General features: G+C 48.0%; 1 protein-coding gene across 2 annotated transcripts in view; it reads right to left on the bottom strand.

Annotated features, from left to right (window-relative positions):
* Positions 1–12,352, bottom strand: part of PLCG1 (phospholipase C gamma 1) — a 578,648-nt gene that overhangs the window by 28,686 nt on the left and 537,610 nt on the right. The window contains exon 31 of one of the 2 annotated variants that reach the window (XM_086932272.1): positions 11,901–12,088. In XM_086932272.1, coding sequence (XP_086788398.1) covers positions 11,901–12,088 — 188 coding nt within the window. Of the gene's footprint in view, positions 1–11,894; positions 12,089–12,352 lie in introns of both variants that reach the window. The other variant, XM_086932273.1, reaches the window with a different exon arrangement.

Genomic DNA, 12,352 nt, shown 5'->3' with positions numbered 1-12,352 from the left:
CTACAGACCCCACACAACAACGAGCTCCTGATCAGTACCCTGGGGAGGCACTGTCGCAGCGACAACTGGTGAACACACGGCCTCGCACCATGGCGGGCAAGGGGACCAGAAGCTCGTCAACACAGGCGAAACTGGACAAGTTTGCTTATAGCCAACAAGGACACTCGCAAGTTGGCGGCCGACACTCCTCGGGTGCAGCTCCGGACGTGGAGGGCAACAAAAAAGTGACGCTGGAGGACATTATGAAAACTCTTTCGGAGGTACAAACGACGGTGGGCTCCATTTCCTCTGAAGTCACTCTGCTGAGGGCGGACTTTCAAAAAATCACCGAGAGGGTTTCACAAGTTGAAGTGGTTACGAAATCGCTTATTCAGGACACGTCAGACCTACAAGTGGCTATGGAACGTATGGAAAAAGACACAAAACTGTTACGTGACAAGTTGGACGACCAAGAAGGGCGTTCCCGCAGAAACAACGTGCGCATTCTTGGCCTGCCGGAAACAGAGGGGAAAGGAGCCATGGACCTTTATGTCGAGGACCTCATAAAAAATAAACTGCAACCTAAAGGTCTGTCCCATTTTTTCTCCGTTGAGAGAGCGCACCGGGTCCCGGGTGGGACGCCCCAGCCAGGTGCGACACCGCGGCCTGTATTGGCTAGGTTGTTCAACTTCAGGGACAGAGACGCCATCTTGCAGGCGGCAAGGGTTTCTCCACCGGTCAAGATCCAGAACTCTACTTTAGCCTTCTTTCCGGATTATACAGCTGAGGTAGCCAGGCGCCGGAAGTCCTTCACGGAGGTAAAGAAAGCACTGCGAGACAAGGGCCTGCAATATTCCATGTTGTTCCCCGCCAAACTGCGTATTGTGGCCGAAGGAAAGGCGTGGTTCTTTGATACGCCAGAAGTGGTGCGAGAATGGCTTGACGGGTGGAGGCAGGCAGGACAGCAACAACGTCCACACAGAGAACGGCCAAATCATCGCAACGATAAGCAAGCGGACGGCCAGAATGCTCGACCTTCACACCAAACGGAGGCTTCCGGACTGGACTCCGATCTAGAAAGGGACCCTCTTGACTCTGGACAGCCGGCTTCGATCTAGAGGTGAACTTTACAGGGGTATATTTATGTGCAACACCAGGCTCTGGAGTGGTTAAGCTGAGTAGGGTGGGCATTAGCCGGTGCCTACAGGAGACTCGCCAACCCCACAAGCAAGTAACATAGTTGGGAATGGGGAAAAGCACTCCGCCAAGTTGGGGAAGCGGGCGGGAAACGGTCCGTGGAGCAGGGGAGCAGGGAGGGGGGCTGGGGGGGTTGTTTCATTGTTAAAACTGTTGTATTTTGTCATCATGTCTACTCTATGGTACACCACACTGCTGCAAGTCACGCAATTATGGTACACTATCACACGGTGCCACATTTGGATTGAGGGCGACTACCGATCGCCCATTTCATTGATTACACGACCCAATGGCTCAACAGGAACAAGCAGTGTCCAGTGAGGGCGCGACAGCGATAACTGATGTGCCTCCGTTCCGGGTGTTGACCTGGAATGTTCGGGGTTTGGGAGATAAAATTAAAAGAGGTCTTGTCTTGCAGGCGATCAAACGTCAGAGACCTGACCTGGTGCTACTCCAAGGTCTCGTCTTGCAGGCGATCAAACGTCAGAGACCTGACCTGGTGCTACTCCAAGAGACGCACCTTGCAGGGTCCACATGTAAAGCACTCAACAGGCGGGGATATGTTATGGCGGTGCACTCAGAATTTACATCAGGCTCCAGGGGCACTGGGATACTCATGAAAAAAACATCGTCCTTTCTTGTAGGGGGACACAAACTAGACGACCAGGGTCGCTTCGCGGCGCTACATGGACAATGGGAGGGTCGGTCTCTGAATGTGGTCTCGGTATACATTCCCCTGGCGCTTCACTCAACAGCGCTGCCTGCACTTGGTAAATTTCTCCTGGACCTCCCGGAGGGGGACACAATAATTGGGGGAGACTTTAACGCCATAATGGACCCGACACTGGACACCTTGCCCGTGCGTACTCGCTCGGGTGGTTCTGCCACACTTCCCGACTTTTTAGAGGCGATGGGCCTTACTGATGTATGGCGACATTTAAACCCAATGACCTCGCATTTCACATAGTACTCCGCTGTACATAAGAGCCTTTCAAGAATCGATTATTTTTTATTCCTGGGGCTGGGTTTAGGTTTAGTGGACAAAATGGAAATTCTGCCGAGGGGTATTTCTGACCATTCTCTGATCTCCCTATCGCTTACCACCAGGGGGAAGAGGAGTGCGAGGACCTACCCACTGTATCCCAATTATTTGAAAATCCCTAAGATACGAAAAAAGCTTAAGCGGGCCACTGTGCAATACTTTGCCGAAAATGAGGGGACCGTTTCTTCACCCTCTATCCTTTGGGAGGCCTACAAAACTGTTCTGAGGGGGGAGGCGATTGCAGCCATCACGGGTCATAAAAGGGATTCGAGACGGGAGCTCACGGAACTAGAACTCACACTCCACAACGCCAATATCACTCACATGTCGAACCCCACACCGGAAACGACACACTTGCTGCAGCTCCGCCAACAGCAGTACCATGATCACCTCAAAACGACCGTCCAAATTCAACAGGCGAGCACACTTCATAGGGTGTATGATGTAGGGGACAAAGCCGGGAAAATGCTGGCATGGCTGGACAAGAGAGGAGGTAGCAACAGAGGCATACAGATGCTGTACACACACGATGGTCAACTACAGAAACACCCTGAACACATCGTACACACTTTGGCGGACCACTTCCAAAACATATACACCCCAGACCGTGACGTCACTACACAGACAGCGATGCTTTCCCTAGAAAATATCGTCATCCCTGCACTCACACAGGAGACGCAACAAGACTTAGTTGCTGATCTTTCGGAAGAAGAAATTCAATTGGCAATCCAGAACTTGCAATCTGGTAAAGCGCTGGGCCCCAATGGCCTGCCTGTAGAATGGTACAAGGCAATGGCCCCCATGCTAAGTAAACCATTGCTGAACATGTATAACGACAGCCTTGACAGGGCGGCTCTGCCGCTTGACCAACGCACTGCCACCATAGTGGCTATCCCTAAACCGGGTAAGCCGCCGACTGCATGCGCCTCCTACCGCCTCATTTCCCTGCTCAATGTGGAGGCCAAAATTCTCGCTAAGATCCTGGCCAGCCGACTTACACACCATCTTCACACACTGATTCACCCTGACCAATCGGGCTTTATGCCACACAGAAGCACGGCCATGAATTTGAGAAGGGTTCATGGGGTGCTGGCGCGCGCGCACCTCCTCAGTGAACCAGCAGTGAGCCTTTCCCTCAATGCCACTATGGCCTTCGACTTAGTGGAATGGGAATACCTGTTCGCGGTGCTTACCCGTATGGGCTTCGGGCCAAAATTTCAGGCATGGATACGTCTGCTGTACACACTGCCAGTGGCACAGGTGGTCGCTAATGGGCACATCTCAGCGTCTTTCCCACTGAGACGGGGGACGAGGCAGGGATGCCCACTGTCTCCATTACTCTTCGCCCTGGTACTGGAGCCTTTAGCAATTCTGATCAGAACTACACCGCTGTTCCGAGGGATCACGTGGAAGGAGGGATGGGAAGATAAGATCTCCCTATATGCAGACGACATGCTCATTTACATGGTTGACCCCGAGACTGGGATTCCTGCCTTACTACAGCTTTGTAACACACACGGGGCGGCATCAGGTTACACGCTAAACTGGTCAAAATCTGTGGTATATGTACTCCAGGGCCCAGAGCCGTTGTTACGGGAAGACTGCCCCCTGACCTTAACAACGTCCTCCTTTAAATATTTAGGTATACACATCACAAGAAACGCCACCGAATTGTATAATGCAAATTTGAGGCCCCCTCTAGAGCGTCTGAAAGCTGATGTCAAACACTGGGCGACTCTCCCCCTGACCCTACTAGGAAGGGCGGCTTTATACAAAATGATGGCGCTTCCCAGGTTTTTGTATGTTTTGGAGAACACCCCGCATTTGGTTGCACCACACTACTTTAAACAGATTGCTGCGCTGGTCTCCAGCCTACTCTGGAACAATGGCCCAGCGCGTATCGCCCATGATAAGCTGGTGAGGAGTTGGTACGGAGGAGGGATCGCATTGCCCAACGTCCAACTGTATTACTGGGCGGCCCAACTTAAGATCATTAACCACTGGGTACATACCACACGTGACGATCCGGCGTATAAGGCGGATTGGTCACAGCTAGGGACAGACGGCATGCTCTCCGTCCTGTATATTAAAGCCCAAGTCAGACAACTGGTCGGCCCGACGCACCACACGGCTAGGTTGTGGCACAAGGCACAGGCACGATTGGGTTGGGCGGGCAAACTTACCAAGCTAACGCCACTGTGGGATACCAAGATGTTGGGTAACCTTAGATCATGTAAAGGGTTTGAACAGTGGGATCGCATAGGAATCTCCACGGTGGGGGACCTGTGGGACAAGGGCACGGTGATTGCTTTACCACAACTTCAACAGCAATATGGTCTGGGCCATACCGAGACATTCAGATACATACAGATAAGTCACGCACTACTCCAGGCGATTCCACAGGGCACAGATCTTCCAGAGTCGTCGCCGTTAGAGGACAGGCTACTGACGGAATTTATGCCACAGAGTGCCACTTCTCTTACCTATAAAAAGTTGGTAAATAATTTGGTAGATCCCACATTACAGCTACAGGAGAGATGGGTAAGGGAAATAGGGGAGGTTGATGAAACAGAATGGAATGAGGCGCTCGCCTCACCGAGGGAAGTGGGTATATCGGCGAAATTCAGGCTAGTACAACTTAAAATTCTACACCGAGTCTATTACACGAGGACACTACTGCATAGGATACAACGAACACCTCACCCATTTTGCCTCAGGGGGTGCGGGGAGGTAGGGTCTCTGTACCACACCCTGTGGGAATGTCCACTGATACAAGAGTATTGGAAACAAATTTTGCGTACAGTTTCTCAAGCAGTCAAGGTATCAGTCCTGCCTGAACCTCGTAAATGCCTATTGAACATTTGGGACCCCAATGACTTGGACCGGTATGGGCAGTTGTGGGTCACATTGGCCATTACAGTAGCAAAGAGAGACATTGCGCAAAAATGGGGTGCTCCGGACCTGCCTACAGCGGCAAGATGGGCCAAGAACATGGACTTGCTGATGGTAATGGAAAGAGCAGTGTATGTACTCAGGGCAAGCCCCAGGAAATGGAATAAGATCTGGGCTCCCTGGAACAGTTACAGAGGGGACATCTGTGAACCTCTGCCAGAGGACGAGGATTTGGACTCAGAGGAGGAGGATGATTAACAGGGTGGATGTTTTGCTTTTTATACATTGGGCTATCATATGAATGCTTCTGTTTAGGTACCGAACTATGAAGATCTTTTACAGGTTGCTATATGTGGAGGTGTACAATTGAAATACGTTATATGATGACAAATACGTTGATTTTTATACCTTTGTTTTTTACTGTTTTTTCTGTTTCGTTAATCCCAATCTAACTGCGACCATAACTTGTCATGAAGATTAGTTTCGAGGGGGACGCATTAGTTAGAACTGATGCGAATTACTGTTGTTCCGAACACTGTACTGGGACCGGTTACTGCTATGACGCTGAATACCTGATTGAACATTGTACAGTACAGGTTTGACCACGCTTCTCCATATTCTACTGCCAGTATACTATATAGTGAGAACGAAATGCATCCTTATGCACTATTGTATGTTTCAATGATATCTTCATGTCAATAAAGATTTAAAAAAAAAAAATCCTTTAAAAAGTACAACTGTAACTAAAACGCTTTTATTTAACTGTTTACAGCTTAGGTCCCGGGACTGAATCCAGGATGGATAGCTGTGGTTAGCAAAGTAATCTATTGCATTTTTATAGAAAAATCCATTGAGCTCAATGTTAAATTGTGTTTAGAATTGTGTTGCCTATTGCAACCCCAGTAACTATTGTACTTACTAAGTCTATTGCCTGTCTGCAAAGTAATTACCCAAAGTCACTCATATTGAGAAAAGTATATTTTGATACCGGTTGGTTCTAAAATAAAACTATAGCTTTTGATATAAAAACAATTGGCCTAGAGTTCAGTTCTTGAGTGTGTGAAACCTTTTGCTGACTGAGTGTGTACAACAAATACTTTACACTGTCCTCTGATACTGCCTTACTGCTTGACCAAGCTACCACATTAGAGAGTAAGGTCAGATATGACTTTAACCTCGGTTATACCTCTGGGGATTGGGGACTCTATAGACACTGTACCTTACTTTGGTCCAGTATATATAGAGCCACTTTCTTAGACTTATCAACCTTATAATTTCTTTTAAAAAAATGCCTAAACACAAAATATATATATATAGTTGGTCTCTAAGCAGACACTGCTATAGTAGTCCTTATGGAAATGCTACTTGTGAAAGGTGCAGAATGCAGGCACTCACAGTGAAGTTTGCCCAAGTTTGAAGAGAAGTGATCCATTGCTCCATGCTGGATGCTGTAGTGTGTGGAAGAAAAACGTGAATGAAACAATAACAGACCACTCTCTAAAAAGAAGCTGTCTGAAAGCCCTACATTTGAGTATTTTGTACATATTGTATTAAGATCAAACACCTGACCTAAAAAAGCAAGGGTAATTTACATAACAGGAAATTAATAGACCTGGAGCAAAAAAAGAACACATCATGTCATCCAACTACATAAAACTCAAAATACACAAAGGGGCTCATTTGAAAAGACTGCTCAATCACATCCACACAAGATAAAACTATGAATGTGAAAACAACATGGATGTGCTATGTCAGTATTGACCATTAATTACCCATGATTCGAAATTAAAATACTGGGGATGGTAACTCAACTGTTTGGTATATGATTAGAAAGAGTATGACCTCATAAACACTAATTCTTATCCAGGTTGTTGGTAGTCTTTTCAAATGTAACACGTCAGTGATATTATAAAAGTAATTTAATGGTGGCTCAATGTGCTATATGAAAGTAGTGCTAAGCTTCAATCCAATCTCAATAGTTTGGTGCCTATGCCAGTAAAATGTTTCAGAATAAACTAGCACCCATTTTGGAAGCCTCAGTTGAGAGGTCAAATATTGGCATTTTTACTGTAGATCGAATTCCTTACATTTCTAGAAATCAGAGCACAGATTAATTACATGGGCAGCGACTTAGTGGTGGTGCCCAAAAAGGTTTGCTGCCTGTGCTGTCCATGCTCTGTCAATATGTGGAAAGGCTTTTGTCTCTATTGTCCTTGTAGCAGAGCAGTACTTCCTCGGGCAGGATAGCCACACTTATGTTTCCACAGCAAATAGAAACTCAGTGAGATGCGTGCGATCACTGGATTTCTTCTTTTTAGATTTCTAGCTTTATCAAGTAACTTGTTCATTACTTATATGTTTTTCACTATTAAAGAGCCGTTTCCTGGTAGGGTGACCTCACCCTCCAATTTCCTTTGATCCCGTATTTCCCTCTTCCAAACAAACCTCTAAGTAGTCCCTCTTGTCTCGCGAGCAGGCGACTTTTCAAACCTCCTCTTTCCTTTGAAAGCTGTGCAATGGCATGAAATTGATTTGAACATGGAATACACTGTGGTAGTATGCTGAACTGGATTACCATGGGGTTTCCCTACCTCTTTCCGTTTTGTTCTCTCAACTGCATGAGACAGTAACTCATTTATTTTATCCCACATGGACCGCAACTCGAAAATTGACTCACGCAATATGAAGAGACTCCAGGAACATACATGGTTCTGTGCAGCTCTTAGTAATGTCAAAGTCACTTCTATAATCCTCCAGCATAAACAAGCATTTGCGATGCAATAAGTCTCGCATTAGGAAAGTTTGAGCTATTGGTATTGTAAATGACAATTTTTTCATTAATGTGTTGGTTTTGAAAATAGCGAAATTAATAGATTTGTCATTGACAATGCCAATAGTTTTAACTTTAGCAAATGGGACACCTATAGCATTTGTACTGCAATATGTGTTGTATTTGCGTGACTTAGATGTATTGATATTACAAATAACAATGGCTTTTAATTTTTTTAATAATTAATACTTAAATCAAAGTTATTGTAATTTATAATGCCAATAGCTTTAACTTTTGTAAATGACTTTTGTGAAGATTATGTTTAGTGTATTTTATTGTGACGAAAATCCAAGCACAGAAGTGAAATATTAACATCTTTTTGTGAAATTTGTAATAAAGCTTGAAACATTGAGAGAACATATTTGAACCAGTTGTTGTTGAATGGTTGCACAGATAGATGCTGTGGTGGCGCTGAGTGATGCTGTGGCGTTCAGGGATGCTGTGGTAGCGCATAGTGATGTCGTGGTGGTGCTGAGTGATGCTGTTGTGATGGAGTGAGGGCGATAGATAGAGGGAGGGCGATAGAGAGTGGGGTGTAGAGAGAGTGGGGTGTAGAGAGAGTGGGGTGTAGAGAGAGTGGGTGTAGAGAGAGTGGGTGTAGAGAGAGTGGGGTGTAGAGAGAGTGGGGTGTAGAGAGAGTGGGGTGTAGAGAGAGTGGGGTGTAGAGAGAGAGGGGTGTAGAGAGAGAGGGGTGTAGAGAGAGAGAGGGTGTAGAGAGAGAGAGGGTGTAGAGAGAGGGTGTAGAGAGAGGGTGTAGAGAGAGGGGGTGTAGAGAAGGGGGTGTAGAGAAGGGGGTGTAGAGAAGGGGGTGTCGAGAAGGGGGTGTAGAGAAGGGGTTGTAGAGAAGGGGTTGTAGAGAAGGGGTTGTAGAGAAGGGGTTGTAGAGAAGGGGGTGTAGAGAAGGGGGTGTAGAGAAGGGGGTGTAGAGAAGGGGGGTGTAGAGGGGGGGTGTAGAGGGGGGTGTAGAGAGGGGGGTGTAGAGAGGGGGGTGTAGAGAGGGGGTGTAGAGAGGGTGTAGAGATAGAGGGGTGTAGAGAGGGGGTGTAGAGAGAGAAGGGTGTAGAGAGGGGTGTAGAGAGAGGGGGGTGTACAGAGAGGGGTGTACAGAGAGGGGTGTAGAGAGAGGGGTGTAGAGAAAATAGTGTAGAGGGAGGGGTGTAGCGAGAGGGGTGTAGAGAGAGGGGTGTAGAGAGAGGGGTGTAGAGAGAGGGGGGTGTAGAGAGAGGGGGGTGTAGAGAGAGGGGGTGTAGAGAGAGGGGGGTGTAGAGAGAGGGGGGTGTAGAGAGAGGGGGGTGTAGAGAGAGGGGGGTGTAGAGAGAGGGGGGTGTAGAGAGAGGGGGGTGTAGAGAGAGGGGGGTGTAGAGAGAGGGGGGTGTAGAGAGGGGGGTGTAGAGAGAGGGGGGTGTAGAGAGGGGGGTGTAGAGAGGGGGGGCTGTAGAGAGGGGGCTGTAGAGAGGGGGGTAGAGAGGGGGTGTAGAGAGGGGGTGTAGAGAGGGGGTGGAGAGGGGGGGTGGAGAGGGGGGGTGGAGAGGGGGGGTGGAGAGGGGGTTAGAGAGGGAGGTGTAGAGAGGGGGGTGTAGAGAGGGGGGTGTAGAGAGGGGGGTGTAGAATGTAGCGCGGAAGACAAGATACCGAGAGCAGAAGGAAGAGAAGGAAGAGATAGGGTGATAAGTAGGAGCTGAAAAGGGAAGCGATGCGAAAAGGTCTCAAAATGAGACAAGGAGGAAAGGTGCTGCAAGAGAATGTCAGAAAGTACAGCGAAGTTAGAGATGTGAAGGGGGAGACAGAGGAAGAGAGAGAGGAATAAATTACAAAATAGGAAAGAGACTAAAGGAAAAACGAATGGAAAAGAACGAGGAAATGTGAAAAGATGGATGTCGAAAAGGAAAGAAGTGGTTAAATTACGTCAAATGTGAGAGAGAAATGTGAAAGTGGAAAAAAGTGCAGGATAATGATATAGGGATAAAATGAAGAGAGACGAAGACAGGACAGGAATTGATGATATGAAGAGAATAGGGAAATTCAAAAAAAGGGAAAAGGCAAAAGAGAGGGAAAGAAAGTCGAAAGGGAAGAGACGGGGTAAAAGAAAAGAATGGGTGAAACTGGCGAGAGAAGAGTGAAAGGGATGAGAGGGGCTAAGACACTGGAGAGTGGGGATTAACTTTAATATAAGGTAGAGTCAATAGAATGAAAAGAATGAGACGAGTGTGAGGGAAAGTAATATGAAGATAAAGGCGAGGAGAGAAAGAGATGGACTATAACGGTGAAAGGAAGAGAAAGCAGAACGTGAAAGACGTGAATTGAGAGAAGGAGAGAAGGGGTGATGCGAGGGGGAAGTTACGGAAAGAGAAAGGAGAGAAAGAACAGAATGCTGAGCTGAAGTGAAAGAGGAAGGGCATTGGAAGAGAAAGCGGAGACACGGTTAGAGAGGGAAAAAGAAAAGAGGGGAATTGCGATTAATTGAAAAATGGGAAAAAATGCAAGCAGAATATTAAAAGGGAATAGAAAGAACGCAACCACAGAGTCGGCGGGAAAGCGAGAGAGAAAAGGGTGCTCAGCAAGGGAGACAGTGAACAACAAAGGAGCACCAAGGCGGGGGTTGAAGCGAAGGTGAGGAGAAACCGGAGATTCTCGTTTGCTGGGTGCGCAGCAAGGCACAGCAATCTCCGTCTGCAGGACACGGAGCTCTCTGTGAGGGCTGCGTTAGTGTAAAAGGCATGTGGCCAAGAAGGGGGAGGAGGGGTAGACTCGCAACCCCCACACCTGCTGGAAGAGGTACCCTGTTGTCAGAATGGCACCTGTGCTGGGGCAGCGCCCCAGAAACAAGAGGTATCAAAATTGTGTTTATGGAGGTGCAGGGGGCGTTTGGGGAGGGGGGGGGGGGGGGTCTGTCTAATCTCTCAGCGTCTAGGGCCCCTCATCCCCTGGGCCACAAGGAGGGGCATGAAGAAGAGACAACTGAGGTTTTCATACACCGCAGATTCCAAACCTGATAATCAGTTGGGGGGGGTGGGTGGGGGGGCTTTGGAAGAAGCACCGCCAGGCAACGGGCAGCATAGGAGGGTGAGAAAGGGCTGAATTGGAAGGAGAATAAGTAGGAATTGAGGGACGGACAACTCAGACTTTCTAAAAGTTAGGTTTTATGTTACGCTACGCTATGCTGTGCTTTGTTGTGGTGTGCTGTGTCGTCAAGCTATGCTGTGTTTGGTATGCTATGTTGCGGTGCACTACGTTACGCTATGATATGGTATGTTCTGCTACGTTACGTTTGGTCACGCTATGTTACGTTTTGTGCTTTTGGGCAGCCCATTTGTAAAGGTCTCGTAGCCTGTGGTTAGAGAAGGGGCGAGAGAGTGCCATGGGGAGCGTTTTGAGGGATGGGGGAGAGGAGAAGATGGCGATAGATGTCCAGTCCGGGTGGTAGGGTGGCAAGATTGTAGAAAAGTGGAGCTGGGGGGAAGGGTTTCCGGAAATGGAGATAGTGCGAGGCAGATGCCTATCACTGCAGCGGTGATGGAACAACGGGGCATGGGGGCGGGTAGTAAGACTGAGGGGTGGGGAGCTGGCTAGGGAGAGGGGCAGATGGTGCGATGGAGTGACTGGGATGGTGGAGGAGGTCTGGGCCCAGGGGTGAGGCTGAAAGAAGATGGGGGACGGGGGAGCAGCTTGGGAGCGGATTCCTTTGAAGTCTAATGCCAAGGCTCAGACAAATGGTGGTGTACGACAGGCTTCCTTTGAAGTCTGATGCAGAGGCATGGTGTGGGATGTGGCTGGCGATGATGTGAACGCGCCTGGCTCACATGAACTGTACGCGATCCGCAGCTAGGTAGACTTTTCGGACCGCTTACTATAATCTCGCCTATTCAATCCCTACGGCGAGACCTAAAAACGCTATCATCTAAATCTATTACAACCATGTGTAATATTCCTTTCCCATAATTAGGAGAGACCGACCTTTACCTTCTGTCCCGGCTGTCAAAATGGTCCGCCAGCTGCTCCTGCGAGACACGGAAATCATCAAATTGCTGTTGGTAGCGGGAATCTATGGAGCCCTCCCGGTTTCTGTAGCCCTGCATTGTGCTTAAGGATTCGCTACTCCGATCTCTCTGGGCTGCTGCACCAAAGGAGTTAAAGTCTCCGTTCTCAAGCTGAAAGTGTAAGAAAGAATGATAGTATTGCTTTTCCTACTTCCATTTGCACTGATTGCAAACATGGTTAATTTAGTAATGAGTTCCAAACCTGTGTTCTAGCCATACCATACAATCAAGTCTCAAAGATGTGCTACAGCAAAGCCATGCAGTCGAAGAACTAATACTGACCAAACTGAATCTTTCTTTTGTGGGATTATGGGGTAGAACAGTGGTTCTTAACCTTTTGACTTTTGTGAACCCCCCACTTTATCATTACTGGAA

Source organism: Lissotriton vulgaris, chromosome 7 (assembly GCF_964263255.1).
Source record: "Lissotriton vulgaris chromosome 7, aLisVul1.2, whole genome shotgun sequence".
Lineage (NCBI taxonomy): Eukaryota > Metazoa > Chordata > Amphibia > Caudata > Salamandridae > Lissotriton > Lissotriton vulgaris.
This window is presented reverse-complemented; position numbering and strand designations above follow the sequence as displayed.